The sequence below is a fragment of the Chiloscyllium punctatum genome, chromosome 23, assembly GCF_047496795.1.
Source record: "Chiloscyllium punctatum isolate Juve2018m chromosome 23, sChiPun1.3, whole genome shotgun sequence".
NCBI lineage: Eukaryota > Metazoa > Chordata > Chondrichthyes > Orectolobiformes > Hemiscylliidae > Chiloscyllium > Chiloscyllium punctatum.
Window position 1 is genome coordinate 70,309,656 of NC_092761.1, and position 18,309 is coordinate 70,327,964.

The window sequence follows — 18,309 nt, forward strand, 5'->3', positions numbered from 1 at the left end:
ACATCTTCACACCCTGCTTCCTGTAAAGACTCTATTTCATTCTCCCAGTTCCTCCATCTCTGTTGCATCCGTTCTGATGATGCCAACTTGAACAAGGGGGGGGGGGGGGGGGGGGGGGCACTGAAATATCCACCTTCTTCCTTAACTGAGGATTTCCCAGTACCATAGTTGATAACACCCTCAGCTGGGTCTGATCCATCTCCTGCAGTTCAGCCCTCAGCCTTTCTCTTCCCTCCCACAATAGTGATAGGGTTCCCTTGTTCTTTTTACTACAAACTGACCGACTCCCACGACTACCTAGATTACACCTCCTCCCACTCTGCCCCCTGTAAAAACAACATCCCATATTCCCAATTCCTTCGCCTCCGCTGTATCTGCTCCCAGGAGGACCAATTCCACTACCCAAACAGCCTCCTTCTTCAAAGACCGCAATTTCTCCTCCACGTGGTCGACGATGCCCTCCACTGCATCTCCTCCACTTCCCGCACCTCCGCCCTTGAACCCCACCCCTCCAATCGTCACCAGGGCAGAACCCCACTGGTCCTCACCTTCCACCCCACCAACCTCCGGATACATAGTATCATCCTCCGTCATTTCTGCCACCTCCAAACAGACCCCACCACCAGGGATATATTTCCCTCCCCACTCTATCAGCGTTCTGGAGAGACCACATCGTCAGGTCCACACCCCCCACCAACCCAACCTCCATTCCCGGCACCTTCCCCTGCAACCGCAAGAAGTGCAAAACTTGCGCCCACACCTCCCCGCTAACCTCCCTCCAAGGCACCAATGGGATCTTCCATATCCATCGCAAATTCACCTGCACCTCCACACACATCATTTACTGTATCTGTTGCACCCGATGTGGTCTCCTCTACATTGGGGAGACAGGCCGCCTACTTGCGGAATGTTTCAAGGAACACCTCTGGGATACCCGCACCAACCAACCCAACCGCCCCGTGGCTGAACACTTTCATTCCCCCTCCCACTCTGCCAAGAACATGCAGGTCCTTGGACTCCTCCATCGCCAGACCCTGACCACACGACGCCTGAAGGAAGAGCGCCTCAGCTTCCGCCTAGGAACCCTCCAACCATACAGGATGAATGCAGATTTCTCCAGATTCCTCATTTCCCCTCCTCCCACCTTATCTCAGTCCCAACCCCCGGATTCAGCACCACCCTCTTGACCTGCAATCTTCTTCCCGACCTCTCCGCCCCCACGCCCTCTCCGGCCTATCACCCTCACCTCCTTCTACCTATCGTATTCCCAGCGCCCCTCCCCCCTACCCTTTATCTCAGCCCACTTGGCACACCAACCTCATTCCTGAAGAAGGGCTTATGCCCGAAACGTTGATTCTCCTGCTCCTTGGAGGCTGCCTGGCCTGCTGTGTTTTTCCAGATTTTTCATTTCTCCCCTTGTTCTTACCTATCATTCCACCAGCATCCACACATCTAGAGAATTATTCACTACCATTTCCGCCATCTCCAGTGGGATGCCACTACTAGACAGATTCTCCTCCTGCCAGCCTTCAGTGGGGACCGTTCCCTCCAGGACATCCTGGTCCCCTCCTCCTTCATCCCCAACATCCCTCCACAGCCCCATGGCACCCTCTCCTGAAACACAGAAGTTGTAACACTTGCCTGTTTACTTCCTCAGTCCTCAGTATCCAAGGGCCCAAAGACACCTTCCAATTGAAATAGAGCTTTACTTGCACTTCACTCAATCTAGTCAACTGCATTCATTGCTCACAATGTGAGGAAATGAAGCCTAGAGTGGGTGACTGCTTTGCAGATTACCTACATTCTGTCTGCAATAGAAGACCCAGAGCTTCCAGTTGCCTGCCACTTCAACACACTACCTTTTTCCCTGGCCAACATCTCTGTCTCAGGCTTGCTGCAGTGCTCCAACAAAGCCCAGTGCAAGCTGGAAGAACAGCACCTCGTTTTCCACTTGGAAACTCTAAAGCCTTCTGGAATCAATATCGAATTCAATAACTTTAGGGCTTGAACTTTCCCACGCCCCAGACCACAACCCCACACACCAGGCCTTGTGATCATATAGTCTGCCTTTTCACATAACTCATTGTCAGCTATTAACATGACGTAGAGGTGCTGTGATGGAGAAAGTTAAAAATTGCACAACATCAAGTTATAGTCCAACCAGTTTATTTGGAAGTACTAGCGTTTGGAGCCATGTTCTTTTATCAGCTAGCTCGTGGCGTCAGATCAAAAGATGCTATAAATTGTGTGGTATAGTCCTATCCATTAGCTACCTGAGGAAGAAGCAGCGCTCCGAAAGCTTGGGCTTCCAAATAAGCCTGTTGGACCAAAACCTAGTGTTGTGCCAAAACCTAGTGTGTGATTTTTCAGGTTTGTGGCACCTTTTCCACGTCCTTACCTCAACCCTCACATACCAGGCCTTGTTATCACATGGTCTGCTATTACACACAACACATTGTTAGCCACTAATTATTGCAATTAGTAGCTATTCATTCTCCTCGGCTGCTTGTTATCCACTCCCTTGTTCTTACAACTATTCTCTCTCTTTGGGCTATATCTCAACCTATTATTTATTCCTAACTCCTCCCACTCACCACGTCTGTATGAAAAACATTGTTTTCCTAGCTTCCAGTAGTTCTGAGGGTCACTGATCCTAAATCGTTAACTGATTTCTCTCCACAAATACTGCCAGAGCTGCTGAGCTTTCTCAGCAATTTCTCTTTTTGTTGCTGAAGAAGTGTCACACTGGATTTGAAACATTAACTCTGTTTGTCTCACCATAGATGCTGCCAGACCTGCTGAGTTTATCCAGCATTCTCTGAGTTTGTTTCGTATTTTCAGACTCCCAGAGGATTTTGCTTTTACTTAAGGGGAGATGGCTAGTCTCTAGATTCTTGTCACCTGACATAAGACTGAACGGTGCCCAAGTCTTGCTGCATGCTGCACAGACTGTTTCAGTATCTGAGAACGTTTGTACAATCATCAATGATTATCCCTACTTCTGACCTTATGAAGAGGAAAGGTTATTGATCAAGCAGTTGAACATGCTTGATCAACACAGGACCAACACAGAGGAATTCCTGCAGTGATGTCTGTGATTAGGATAAAGAAATGCCCTAGATGAAGGGGGGAATAAGTTCCATTGTGGCATCCCAGCTACTACCAAAATTGAGATTAGCCAACTTCATACAAATTAAAAATGGAACGTTCCTGATCTGCACACGTTAGTTCCTCACTGGACAAGAGTTCAGCTCCATTTTTTTTTCAAGAAAGTAAACACGCTGTGGGAAAAGAGTAACACATTACTGTCAAATTGAAACTATTTCCTGTGGGGTGATTCTGTGAACATCTGTTCAAGCAAATGATTAGTAAATGAGATTGCACTCCAAACTTCCATGAAGAGAAGTGGTCAGTCATATTTTAACCTTTGATGTGATGCTATGTTCCATACTTCGCTCAGAAAGGATCATACATTGACATTATATTTACATCCCACAAATAGTGTTTCTTGCTTTAGCAGTACACACTGTTTCATAGAAAACCAGTGTGTGAAACTAGCATTAACCTACTTTTTCTTCCACCCAGTAACAGTTAGTTTATAAGAAAGATTTAACTTTTTATTTACAAAACTGGTAAGCAGCATCCATAATAAAATGATATACATGCATTAACAAGGAAATATCAGAGTAAAAATCTCCAATATTAACTCCAACTTGGCAAACATTTGACTTGATTCCAGTGCTCAATTTTTATTTTGCCCCCATTTTACGTTCTATTGTAATCATGACTAGTCAAAACCATTTTGATTCTTCTGACCAATTTCAACATTCTAACTCTGGTGCTCAAATTTGGTTGATATTTCCTGTATTGAATGTTGCACTTACAGAATTATACAATGGTGACAGTATAGGAGTTTAGTTGGTATTACAGATCTGTGTGGTTCTCTATTAAAACAATTCAGATAGACCACTACCTTATCCTTTCCCTATAGCGCAGGAAATTTTCCCTATAGCGCAGTTGCCCTTTTAAAGTTGTGATTGAATGTGCCTCTATCATACACTCAGGTAGTGTATTCCAGATCCTAACTACATGCTGCATAAATAAAACCATCTCGCCTTTAGTTCTTTGGTCATTCACCTTGAATGTGTCACCAGGTTCTAGACTCTTCGCTCTCTAGTGCGTCCAGACCCCTTAATAATTTGAGTGCCTCTGTCAAATCTCTACTCAACCTTCTCTTCTCCAAGATGAACAGGTCTAACGCCTCCAATTTTCTTTCCTTCCTTTAATGCAACTTCAGAATCAGAAGCTATCATCACAGATTTAAAGTGACGTTTCCTAAGCAGTCCAATGCCAGTCTCAACAACAAGTGTAACTCCAGCGTGTACCCTCAAACTTAAATCGCTGGCAAGATGTTATTACATGGTCCATGGATTTGGTCAGGGTTTTGAATGTCATTTGTACATCAGATGGCCACATTGGACATATCCAGTCCATATTCTATTGAGGAGAAAGTGAGGACAGCAGATACTGGAGAGTCAGAATTGAAAAGTGTGGTGCTGGAAAAAGCACAACAGATTAGGCAGTTGAGAGCAAGAGAGTTGATATTTCGGATATAAACCCTTCTTTGGGAATGTGGAGGGTCGAGTGGGCTGAGAGATAAAGAGGGGGGTGCGGATGGGGCTTGGGGGAAGGTAGGTGGCCTGACAATAAGTGGATGCAGGTGGGAGGTGACTGTGATAGGTTGGTGGGGAGGATGCAGCAGATGGGTGGGAAGGAAGATAGACAGATAGTCAGGTCAGGAGGGCAGTGCTAAGTCGGAGGGTTGGATCTCGGATGAGGTGGGGGCTGAAGAGGTATTGGAAACTGGTGGAGTCAATGTTAATGCAGTATGGTTGTAGGGTCTCCAGGTGGAAGATGAGATGCTCTTCCTCCAGTTGGCGGGTGGCTTTGATTTGGCAGTGGAGGAGTGTCAGGATTTCCATGTCCTTGGGGAGTGTGAGGGGGAGCTGAAGTGGTTGGCCACAGGGCGGTGAGGTTGTTTGGTGTGTGTGGAGCAGAGATGTTCCCTGACTGAACTGAGAGTTGGTTTCCTTGGGCCAACCGCTTCAACTCCCCCTCACACTCCCCAAAGGACATGCAAATCTTGGCCCTCCTCACCAGCAAATCAAAGCCACCCACCAACTGGAGGAGATGGAGGAAGAACGTCTTATCTTCCACCTCGGGACCCTACAACCATATGGGAACAGCCCTGACTTCACAAGTTTCCATATCTCACCAACCCCCACCTCATCCCAGATCCAACCCTCCAACTTGGCATCGCCCTCCTGACTTGACCAACCTGCATATCTTCCTTCCCACCTATCTGCTCTATCTTCCTCACTGACCTTCCTCAAAATCACTTTTCACCTTCATCCATCTATCACCATCCCACCTACCTTCCCCCTCAGCCCCATTCCCATACTCCTGTTTATCTCTCAGCACCCTTTCCCCTCCACAGTGCTGATGAAGGGCTTAAGCCTGAAATATTGACTGTCCTGCTCCTCAGATGCTGCCTGATCTGTGGCACTGAGAAACTAGACACTGTAAATTCCCAACATGTGAATCAGAGCAGGCATCTGATAATTGTAGCTCACCAAATACTTGGTCAGACCACCATACTTCTCCACAATAACTTCCCTGTATACGCCACAGCCATAATCCTTCTTAGCTCTTCATCTCCACAAGTTGGCATCGGCAAAACAACATCCTTACCACATCATCATGCCTGCTCACAGGTCTCTCCAGATACCAATTTAATTTGGGGTTCGGGTACACATATGATTTGCATGTTTCTGCCGGGTTATTTATGCTGGGATACACACACATCTCAATCAGCTGCACAAGATGCATCTTATGGCTCTTAGCTTGTTCAGCACTCACTTGGACAATGCCAGTCTTTGAGTAGTTCACTGTGTTTTTTTTAAGCACACAGAATCTTTAATGCTCAGAAACAAGCTGACAGCCTTATGGCTTACGTTGCATTTATTACCGAAAGAGATACAGCCAGACTTTGACAAGGGGGTGCGTTGAACACTCAAATATACAAATCACAATGGAAGTGGACATGTTGCTGCGTGACGCAGTACTATATCAACACCAGCATGTGCCAGGAGAAAGTGAGGACTGCAGATGCTGGAGATCAGAGTCGAAGAGTGTGGTGCTGGAAAAGCATAGCAGGTCAAGCAGCATCCAAGGAGCAGGAGAGTCGACATTTTGAGCATATGCTCTTCATCAGGAATGAGGGAGTGGCTCAATGGGTCTGAGAGATAAATGAGCGATAGCTAAATGAAGGTGGGGTGCATGTGATAAGTCAGAGAGGAGGGTGGAACGGATAGGTGGGAAGGAAAATGGACAAGTAGGACAGTTCAAGAGGGCGGTGCCAAGTTGGAAGGTTTGACGTGGGACACGTTTGGAAAGGAAAATGAACAAACTGGTGAAACTGATGAGGTGCTCTTCCTCCAGGCATCAGGTGGTGAGAGTTTGGCGGTGGAGGTGGCCCAGGACTTTGAAGTCCTTGGCGGAGTGGGAGGGGGGGGGAGTTAAAGTGGTCGGCCACAGGGCGGTGGGGTTGTTTAATGCGTGTGTTCTCTGAAACATTCCACAAGTTGGCGTTCTGCCTATCCCCAATGTACAGAACATCACATCGAGAACAACAGACGAACGTAGATATGTGTGGATATATCGAGGAAAACCTCTGTCAGATGTGGAAGGATCCTTTGGGGCTTTGGATGGAGGTGAAGGGGGAGGTGTGGGCTTCTTGCAGTGACAGGGGAAGGTGCTGGATGTGGAGACGTGGGTTGGTGTGGAGACGTGGACCTAACAAGCAAGTTGCAGAGGGAATGTTCTCTACAGAATGCAGATAGGGGTGGGGAGGGAAATATGTTCCTGGTGGTGGGGTCGGTTTGTAGGTGGCAGAAATGGCGGAGGATGATGCGCTGTATCCAGAAGTTGTTGGGTTGGAAAGTGAGGACTGGGGACACCCTTTCCTTGTTGCGATTGGAGGCGTGGGATTCAAGAGCAGAGTTGTAGGAAGTGGAGGAGATGCACTGGAGGGCAGCGTCAACCACGTGGGAGGGAATTGCAGTCTTTGAAGAAGGAGGCCACCTAGGATGTTCTATAGTGGAACTGGTCATTCTGGGAGCAGATGTGGCAGAGGTGGAAGAATTGGGAATAAGGCATTGTGTTTTTACAGGAAGCAGGGTGGGAGGAGGTGCTGTCCAGGAGGTGAGTCCAGGTAACTGTTGGAGTTGGTGGGTTTGAAATAGACGTCCGTGTTGAGTCGGTCGCCGGAAATGGATATAGAGAGGTCCAGGGAGGTGTCCGAGATAGTCTGGGTGAACTTGAGGTCAGGGTGGAAGGTGTTCATGAAGTTGATGAACTGGTCAACCTTGTCGTAAGAGCATGAATTGGTATTGATACAGTCATCAATGTAGTGGAGGAAAAGGTAGGGAATGGTGCCGATGTAGCTGCAGAAGACGTATCCAAAGGAATAGCTGGGGCCCATGCGGGTGCCCATGGCTACCCTTTGGTCTGGAAGAAGTGAGAGGATTCGAAGGAGAAGGGTGAGTACCAGTTCAGCCAATCGAATGAGTGGGTCAGCAGAAGGGTACTGGTTGGGTTGGCGGGAGAGGAAGAAACAGAGGGCTTGGATTGCCAGCAGGTTATGTGGTAAACAAACTTCATCTGCTTTAAGAAAATCATGTGTGAAAGTCAAAGGGTGTAGTCCTTGGTGAGATGAAGAGTAAGGGGAATTGTCACAGTCAATCAAGAGGTTTGTCTGATTATACTATGGGGCTTGGCCACAGTACCAGGGCTAGAATGTGAATTTGCACAAAGTTGGTGGTAATTTTCTTAATGGAGCACAGAAAATCATTGATCTTCTTTATACATGTCTAGGCCTTCATTTCCACTGAACACAGTGAACTGGGACACAGCACTGCCCCAGACTACAATGTTTCCAGGCTTGCTGTATCTGGTGGTGTGGCCTTCGGTGGTAGTGAGCTGGATAATGGACTGCCCTCATAACCTCCAATCCATTCACAAATTTATTCAGGTCCTCATCAGTGAAGTGAGCAGTGAGCTTCCCTTTCCTCTAGGTCATGAATTTAGTTGCAGTGTGAGGTCCAGTCACTGACATGAAGCATCTGAAATGGTGTGCAGTTCATTGTTTCATTCAGGGCCAGATACACGAAGCCAGAGTTCCCAGCAATGGAGAATGCTTGTATCTCTTCAGCCAGGTAAGGGGAGGAAAGATTCAAAAGGGACCTAAGGGGCAACCTTTTCACAGAGGGTAGTGAGTGCATGGAATGTGAGGCCAGAGGAAGTGGTGGAGGCTGGTACAATTACAACATTTAAAAAGTATTTGTGAGTTTTGAGAAAATTTGTAGCTCAGGTTAATGGTTTGGATTTTGGTTTGCTCGCTGAGCTGGAATGTTCATTTCCAGATGTTTCGTTACCCTACTAGGTAACATCTTCAGTGGGCCTCAGACGAAGCAATGCTGAAAATTCCTGCTTTCTATTTATATGTTTGGGTTTCTTTGGGTTGGTGATGTCATTTCCTGTGGTGATGTCATTTCCTGTGGTGAAGTCACTTCCTGTTTCTTTTCACAGGGTCGGTAGATAGGGTCTAACTTGATGTGTTTGTTGATACAGTTCCGGTTGGAATGCCATGCTTCTAGGAATTCTCATGCATGTCTCTGTTTGGCTTGTCCGAGGATGGATGTGTTCTCCCAGTCGAAGTGGTGTCCTTCCTCATCCGTATGTGAGGATACTAGTGAGAGAGTGTCATGTCTTTTTGTGGCTAGTTGGTGTACATGTATCCTGGTGACTAGCTTTCTGCCTGTTTGTCCAATGTAGTGTTTGTTACAGTCCTTGCACAGTATTTTGTAAATGACATTAGTTTTGCTTGTTGTCTGTATAGGGTCTTTCAAGTTCATTAGTTGCTGTGTTAGTGTGTTGGTGGGTTTGTGGGCTACCATGATACCAAAGGGTCTGAGTAGTCTGGCAGTCATTTCTGAGATGTCTTTGATGTAGGGGAGAGTGGCTAGGGTTTCTGGACGTGTTTTATTTGCTTGTTTAGGTTTGTTGCTAAGGAATCGGCAGACAGTGTTCATTGGGTTCCCATTCTCTAGCCACTCTAGGAAACCCTAGCCACTCTCCCCAACATCAAAGACATCTTGGAAATGACTGCCAGACTACTCAGACCCCTTGGCATCATGGTAGCCCACAAACCCAACACACTAAAACAGCAGCTAATGGACTTGAAAGACCCTATACAGACAACGAGCAAAACTAATGTCATTTACAAAAATACTGTGCAAGGACCGTAACAAACAATACATTGTACAAACAGACAGAAAACCAGCCACCAGGATACATGTACACCAACTAGCCACAAAAAGACATGACCCTCTCTCACTAGTATCCTCACATATGGATGAGGAAAGACACCACTTTGACTGGGACAACACATCCATCCAAGGACAAGCCAAACAGAGACACACACGAGAATTCCTAGATACATGGCATTCCAACTGGGACTCTATCAACAAACACATCGAGTTAGAACCCATCTACCACCCCCTGAAAAAAGGAACAGGAAGTGACTTCACCACAGGAAATAAAATCACCAACCCAAAGAAATCCAAACATATAAATAGAAAGCAGGAATTTTCAGCATTGCTTCATCTGAAGCCCACTGAAGATGTTACGTAGTCGGGTAACGAAACGTCTGGAAATGAACCTTTCAGAATAGCGAGCAAACCTACATCCAAAATCCATTTTAAAAATATCTAGATGGGTAAATGAATAGCAAGGATTGAGGGGGATACAGGCCAAATGATGTCAAATGGGAATAAATCAATTCAGGATATCTGGTTAGCATGGACAAATTGGACTGAAAGATCCGTTTCTGAGCTGTCCAACTCTATGACTCTATATGCTTCCTCAGGAAAGGTGCACAAGAGCACCAAGTGCTTAGTTGCCGAACTTGTGAACTGAAGAGCAAAATGTTGTATCAGAAAAGTTGCTCCTACATACGGTGGACCAGGTACCATGAATCTCATACAACAGAACACTATAACTGCAAATGGAAAGATTCCAAACTCTGTTAATTTGGGAGGATATTTTCTAACAAAGTTTTCGTCCAGTTATCTTATAAATAAAATTGGGGGTTTTTGTTTTGTGTCCAGACAGGTGTTTCATAGAACCAAGTGGTAAGTTTGGGGTGAACTTAAAATGCAATGTAAATGAAGAGGTCAAATGTGCAGCTGATATGTATTCCTGTGTCCCATCAAATGGAAGCATGATATTTAAGAATATTAGTAATCAATGTCTTGGAGTTCATCACAGAGACTCAGAAATAATTTGCATTAATGAGTGAAGAATAAATCACCCTATTTATCCTTAAATATCTCCTAAATGTTCAGCTGATGAGACCTTGCAAAGGCCTAAGAACTGATTTCCCACCTTACCACTCTTTCAGAGGACAATCATGTGTCCAGTATGGTTGGGGAAACTATGGAGAAAGAAATATTTTAAAAATCAGAAATATAAAAAAGTTGGAAATATGGCAGAGACAGAAAAGAAATCAAACTGATTGTACTTAGTTACAAACTGTTCAAAATCTGACAAGACAGTCTATTAGAATGTATTTCAAAGCTAATCTGCAAGAAATTAAAAATTCAAATCATTACCCTGTCATCCCTATTTTAGTATTCTCTCTTCAGGTATATTAAAGTAGTTGCACATTTTAGGTTTTTAAGATGGCTTTTTTAGTTTTTTTGTATTATGAAAAGATGGATACTACAAAGTTGGGTAAGATTATCAAAATTTTTAGTGATAGCGTGCAGAGAGAAAATTACCATAAATAAACAAAAAAATCAATTTATCTAGGGCCCTTTGCTACTAAAGAATGCCTGAAGTTAAATAACACAGACATTATTCCACAAACAGCTCAGTGACAATAACAGATAACTGTATTTTTGGAATGTCACTTGAGGAATATATATTAGCCATGGCACTCCTTGGTCATCTTCAAAATGGTATCATGGCATCTCCTTACCTGAGAGGACAGATGCGGCATTTAGTTATTGTCTCTTTCAGAGATGACATGTCAAAAGTGTACCATTCTTTTGTATTGCACTTCAGCCTAGATTTTTGCGCTCAAATCTCAGGAGTGGAATTGAACTTCAAGCTTCCAACCCAGAGGCAACAAATCTATAATTAAGCCATACCTAACATCATAACAACTTATATCAGTAAACTCTCTTGTTAGAAATCATTGATTTGTTTTTCAGCAGGCTTATTACCCTATGGAACAAGCTACCTTCAAAATTCTCAGAGAAAGGCGTCAAGGGCTGTGTTCATTAATCACATTTAGCTGCTGAAGGATTATAGGTAGTTCTGGCTCCTGAAGCTGTCTTAAATGTTTTATAAAAAAAGAATTTCCTCTCGACTACGGTTGCTGAAGTTGTGTGCCTTTTTTGTTATAAACATAGTGCAGCTGCATGACCAATTTGGAAATGAAGATCTACGAATTTAAGTTAACAGAAATTTTTAAAAATACTATGTACTCGACAAGTACCTAACTAACATGAGGAAAATCAGAATATGGATAGGTACACTGAGGAACAGCACATTAAGCTTAATAATAATTACATTAGCATGACTTTAAGTATTACAAATAACTACGTTGTCTCAGTATTTACCTGAGAAACTAATATGTTGCTGCTACACCAGAATAGTGCAAAAACTATTTGAAGACACTTAATAAAAAAAATCAATAACTAATAACCATGTCATAATTGGAGGGAACACAACCTGTCATCTGGATGGATCATATTACAAATTAGTACATATGTTTGGTTTTGAGCCTAGACATCTAACAGACTATTGAACCAGCAGAGTCCCAGGGAAAATGCTGCTTGCTTTACAACTCTAGCTGTCTGATTTTTCTTCTGTCAACTGAAAAATGTTAACATAGTCAAGAATAATAGGTTGTAGGTATCTACAATTTCTGCTACCGCTAATTTATAGGTCTGAATAGATCAATAGGTCATTAATATAATTGATTTGAATGTTAACATTGGAGGTATGATTAGTAAGCTTGCAGATGACACTAAAATTGGAAATATAGCGGACAGCCAAGAGGCGTACCTCAGAGTACAACACAATCTTGATCAGGTGGGCCAATGGCCCGAGAAGTGGCAGATGGGGTTTAATTTAGATAAATATAAGGTGCTGCACTTTGGAAAGGCAAATCTGGGCAGAACTTAACCACTTAATGGTAAGGTCCTGGGAGTGTGGTTGAACAAAGACACCTTGGAGTGCAGGTTCATTGCTCCTTGAAAGTGGAGTCACAAGTAGATAGGATCATGAAGAAGGTGTTTATGCTTGCCGTTACTGGTCAGTGCATTGAATATAAGAGTTGGGAGGTCATGTTGCGGCTGTACAGAACATTAGTTAGACCACTTTGGGAATACTTTGTGCAATTCTTCTCTCCCTGCTACAGGAAGGTTGTTGTGGAACTTGTAAGGGTTCAGAAAATACTTTACAAGGATTTTGCCAGGGTTAGAGGTATCCTCGCTTCATTAAACAGTTTAACGTTTGATTTCTTTTGAAGGAAGCATTAAATAATTTTCAGAATTGACAGTTTTGCTTTTACTTGTACAATTGGTTAGCCTGATCTCCAATTCTAGGTTGCTCCCAAATCTCCGAAGTACTCAACTGTTAGGATATATTTCCACAGATAAACAGTCCAAATGATAATTGTGTAAATCTAGCAGTGTCAGTGGATTATTTAATTATGAAATGCATTGCCATTAAAGCCAATCCAGTCTTCACCTGACATGCATTAAAAACTAGGCAGTCATAAGGAATGGGGCAATGATTCTTGAGGTGCTGTGGGTGTGTGCCTACCTCTGGATTAGGCAGCCCAGATGCAATCCCATTTGTTCCAGAGGTGTGCAATAACATCACTGAACATGCAGATTAGAAAGTATCTGGAAAATATTTGGTGAGGATTGGATATTTTGACTGGTTTTCTTCTCTGTAATCCAAGTGAGGTGAAGTAAATTTTAACCTGTGTACTTTTGATGTATCTGAGATTATTCACCTTAACATAAATTGGAGATTCAATGGGGATTTGCCCTCTCTGAATGTTTCAGACAGATCTAAAGAAGCCTAATCAAATTAATCAGTGAATAGTCCCTAAAGCTTTGAAACAAACAATTTGGGTGTGATGATAAAAGACAAACTTGATCATGGTCCAGATCACTGTAAATTACATCAGAAATATGAAAACTCATTCAGGACATTAGTCAATTAATAACTACAAACATGAGTAAAATGAATAAGATTTCACAGGAACACAAGTACAGCACCCAGGGGAATCTCTTTGAACAAAACCAGCTAACTACTTTTAGGAGTTGTAAAAACAATTAAAATATTAACTGGCAATTTTAAACAATTAGGACTAAAAAAAGTTCTGAATATTTTAACTTAATTTCTTCAATGTAAGTGTGCCTTTCCTCAGAATGATTATTTGTAAGGCTTTTACCACATACCTATTTTGCTCAATAATGGGCCTTCAGTACTGACATAAAGGTATAAAATCTTTTCATAGTAGTGATACCCCATAACCTCCTTTCACAACTAATTCCTCGGTTCTTACCACAAAACCCCACTCTCACCTTGGAGTTCTTGCTGCTTCGACCTGACTGGGAAGAGTAGCTCCGTTGGATACCCTGTTCTGGGGTGGAAGGTGATTTGTCTGAGGAATGGTCCGAACCCTTCTCCACCATTGTCTCACCCTCTAGGTTCTGAGGAATTGGGGATCTTGATCGTTTCCTCAGGATGGGTGAGCAGGCTGGGGTGCTCCGAGCAGAATTACTGGCAGTACTGTTGACAAAAAGACAGAATCTTGTAAGAAAGTATCAGAGCTGCAAGTGTATAGCCACTTACAGACCTTGTGCCAACATTTCTTTTCAGTTGTTAATCAGTATAAAATTCCTTCCGTTCTGCATCCCAGGGGATTAACAAGTTTCTGACCTTTATTTTTCAATAAGTAAGCTTTCATTTCCGCTTGCACATTCTATTGTATATATGCGATCGAGCTCACAAGAGAAATATGTTCTGTAGTCTTCCTCCATGAATTAGAATTAGAATTCCTACAGTGTGGAAACAGAACCTTCAGCCCAACACGTCCACACCGATCCTCTGAAGAGTAACCCACCAAGACCCATTCCGTTACCCTACATTCACCCCTGACTAATGCACCGAGCCTACACATCCCTGAACACTATGGGCAATTTAGCATGGCCAATTCACCTAACCTGCACATCCTTGGCCTGTGGGAGGAAACCAGAGCACCCGAGGAAACTCATTAAGACACGGGAAGAATGTGTAAACTCCACACAGACGGTCGCCCAAGGCTGGAATCAAACTGGGGTCCCGGGTGCTGTGAGGCAGCAGTGCTAATCACTGAGCCACTGTGCTGCCCTTAAAAGTAATGACTCTAACTCCACCATCCACCATGGCAGGATTTGAACCTGAATCCCCAGAACTAGGTTAGCGTCTCAGGATTAATAGGCTGGTGATAATACCATGAGCCCATCACCTCCCCTTCTCAGGGCATTGCTTTTTAGGTAGTTTTTCCCCAATAATAAAGGGCAGCAAGGTATTCACTCTCTAGGTTACGCAGCCTCTATGGGGTGAAACTAATACTGTTAACAGTTGAGAACAGGTCAATCAAAATTATCAATAAAACAATTTTCACTCTTGCATAAAAACGCCATTGTATGAACTATGTATACAGAACATAGAACATTACAGCACAGTACAGTCCCTTCAGCCTTTGATGTTGCATCGTCCTGTGAAACCAATCTGAAGTCCACCTAACCTGCACTATTCCATTCTCGTCCATATGCCTATCCAATGACCATTTAAATGCCCTTAAAGTTGGCGAGTCTACAAGTGTCGTAGGCAGTGCGTTCCACACCCCTATTATTCTGAGTATAGAAACAACCTCTGACATCTGTCCTATCTATCACCCCTCAATTTGAAGCTATGCCCCAACTTGCGAACTGTTACCATCCTCGGAAAACGCTCTCATTGTCCACCCTATCTAACCCTCTGATTATCTTACATGCCTCAATTAAGTCACTTCTCAACCTTCTCTAATGAAAACAGCCTCAAGTCCCTCAACCTTTCCTCATAAGACCTTCCCTCCATACCAGGCAACATGCTAGTAAATCTCCTCTGAACCCTTTCCAAAGCTTCCACATCCTTCCTATAATGCTGTGACCAGAACTGCACGCAATACCCCAAGTGAGGCTACACCAGAATTTTGTACAGCTGCAGCATGACCTCATCGTTCTGAAACTCAATCCGTCTACTAATAAAAGTTAACACACCGCATGCATTCTTAACAACCCGATCAACTTGGGTGGCAATTTGAGGCATGGGCACTGAGATCTCTCTGCTTATCTACACTACTAAGAATCTTACCATTACCACAGTATTCTGCATTCCTGTTACTCCTACCAAAGTGATTCACCTCACACATTTCTGCATTAAACTCCATTTGCCACCTCTCAGCCCTGCTCTGCAGCTTAACTATGCAGTCTATAGACTACAACATCCTTCGGCACTATCCACATCTGTACTGACCTTAGTGTCGTCCACAAATCTACTAACCCATCCTTCTACACTCTCATCCGGGTCATTTATAAAAATGACAAAACAGCAGTGGACCTTAAACAGATCATTGCAGTACACCACGAATAAGTGAACTCCAGGATGAACATTTCCCATTAACCACCATGCTCTGTCTTCTTTCAGCTAGCCAATATCTGATCCAAACCACTAAATCACCCTCAATCCCATTCTTCCGTACTTTGTGCAGTAACCTACCATGGGAAACCTTATCAAATGCCTTACTGAAATCCATATACACCACATCAACGGCTTTACCCTCATCTACCTGTTTGGTCACCATCTCAAAGAGCTCAATAAGGTTTGTGAGGCATGACCTACCTTTCACAAAACCTTGTTGACTATCCCTAATCAGTTTATTCCTTTCTAGATGATTATAAATCCTCCCTCTTCTAATCTTTTCCAACACTTAACCCATAACCGGATTAAGGCTCACGGGTCTATAACTACCAGGGTTGCCTCGACTCCCCTTCTTGAACAAGGGAACAACATTTGCTATCCTCCAGTCTTCTGGTACAATTCCTGTGGACAATGACGACATAAAGATCAAAGCCAAAGGCTCTATAATCTCCTCCTTGGCTTCCCAGAGAATCCTAGGATAAACTCCATTCAGCCCAGCAAATGTATCTATTTTCACATTTTCCAGAATTTCTAACACTTCCTCCTTATGAACCTCAATTCCATCTAGACTAGTAGCCTGTATCTCAGTATTCTCCTTTACAACATTGTCTTTTTCCAGTGAGAATACTGATGAAAAATATTCATTTAGCGCTTCTCCATCTCCTCAGAAAAACTCCCACTACTGTCCTTGATTGGTCCTAATTTTACTCTAGTAATTTTTTTATCCCTATTATACTTTTCTAAAGCTTTACGGTGATTGCCAACAACTTTTCATGTCCCCTCCTCGCTCACCTTCGCTCTCTGTTTCAGTCTTCCCTGGCTACCTTGGAACTCTCAATCGCCTTAACTGGCCTTCACATCTCAGCCTAACATAATTCGGAGATGCCGGTGTTGGATCGAGGTGAACAAAGTTAAAAATCACACAACACCAGGTTATAATCCAACAGGCTTAATTGGAAGCACACTAGCTTTCAGAGCGACGCTCCTTCATCAGGTGATTGTCTCACTTGGCTTTGCTCCGAAAGCTAGTGTGCTTCCAATTAAACCTGTTGGACTATAACCTGGGGTTGTGTGATTTTTAACTTTGTACAGCCTAACATAAGCCTTCTTCTTCCTCTTGACAAGCGATTCAGTATTTGAAACGAATTGAATTTGAATTGAATATATTGTCACGTGTACCGAGACACAGTGAAAAGCTTTGTCTTGTGAGCAATACAGGCAGATCACAGAGTTAAGTAGCATTGATAAGTAAATAATAGGTAAACAGCGGCAAAAACAAAAACACAGGTACAGGCGAATGTTAAGAGTTTGAAAGTCCATTCAGTATTCGAACAACAGCAGGGTAGAAACTGTTTCGAAACCGGCTAGCGGGTGTGTTCAGGCTTCTGTACCTTCTCCTTGACGGCAAAAGTTGTAGAAAAACATTGCCAGGCTGGGATGGATCTTTGAGAATGCTGGCGGCCTTTTGTTGACAGCAGGTCTGGTAGATGGATTCTATCGATGGGAGGTTGCCCTTTGTGATTATCTGGGCCGAGTTCACCACTCTCTGTAACCGTCTCCGATCTTGAATGATACAGTTGCCATACCAGGTAGTGATACATCCAGACAGAATGCTCTCAATGGTGCACCTATAAAAGTTGGCAAGGATATTTGCCGTCATGCCAAATTTCCTCAGCTGCTTGAGGAAGAGGAGACATTGTTGAGCCTTTGTAACCAATGTGTCCACATGAAGAGTCCAAGAAAGCTTGTTGTGGATGACCACTCCCAGGAGCTTGACATTCTCCACTCCTTCCACCTCTGTGCAGTTAATGTGTAGGGGGGCATGAGCAACATTCAGCCAAAAGTCCTTGGTTCTGCCGGCATTGAGAGCTAGGTTGTACGCTGCACCATTTTTCCAGGTCTTCCACCTCCTATTTGTAGTCTGTTTTGTCGCTATCTGAAATTTGACCGATATTTGGTGACGCAGTCATGGGTATACAGTGAGTACAGTAGGGGGCCGAGTACACACCCCTGGGGGGGGCTACAGTGTTGAATGTTAATGTGAATGAAATATTGTCCCCAATCTTCACTGATTGTGGCCTCTGAGCCAGGAAACTGAGAATCCAGTTGCAGAAAGTGGGGCTTAGTCCGAGATCATTAAGTTTAGTAATCAGTCTCCAGGGGATAATAGTGTTGAAGGCTGAGCTGCAGTCAATGAGTAGAATTCTTATGTAGCTGTCCTTGGCGTCAAGATGTTCTGGGGAGGAGTGAAGGCGCTAGCCATATGGCATCTCATGCGGCTCTGTTGGTCCGATAGGCAAACTGGAGTTGGTCAAGAGAAGTGGGGAGGCTGGAGTTGATTAATGCCATGATCAGCCTTTCAAAGCACTTCATGACCACTGAAGTTAGGTCACTGGGCAGTAGTCATTGAGACATGCTGTATGAGCCTTCTTAGAC

The 18,309-nt window shown here is 43.8% G+C and overlaps 1 protein-coding gene and 1 long non-coding RNA gene across 13 annotated transcripts in view; one reads left to right on the forward strand and one right to left on the reverse strand.

Annotated features, from left to right (window-relative positions):
• Positions 1 to 18,309, reverse strand: part of gramd1ba (GRAM domain containing 1Ba) — a 607,589-nt gene that overhangs the window by 126,297 nt on the left and 462,983 nt on the right. For all 12 annotated transcript variants that reach the window (XM_072593157.1, XM_072593155.1, XM_072593154.1 and 9 more), the window contains one exon: positions 13,731 to 13,938. In XM_072593157.1, the coding sequence (XP_072449258.1) occupies positions 13,731 to 13,938 (208 nt within the window). The remainder of the gene's footprint in view (positions 1 to 13,730; positions 13,939 to 18,309) is intronic.
• LOC140494130 (uncharacterized) overlaps positions 1 to 18,309 on the forward strand; it is a 111,797-nt gene that overhangs the window by 59,452 nt on the left and 34,036 nt on the right. The window lies entirely within an intron of this gene.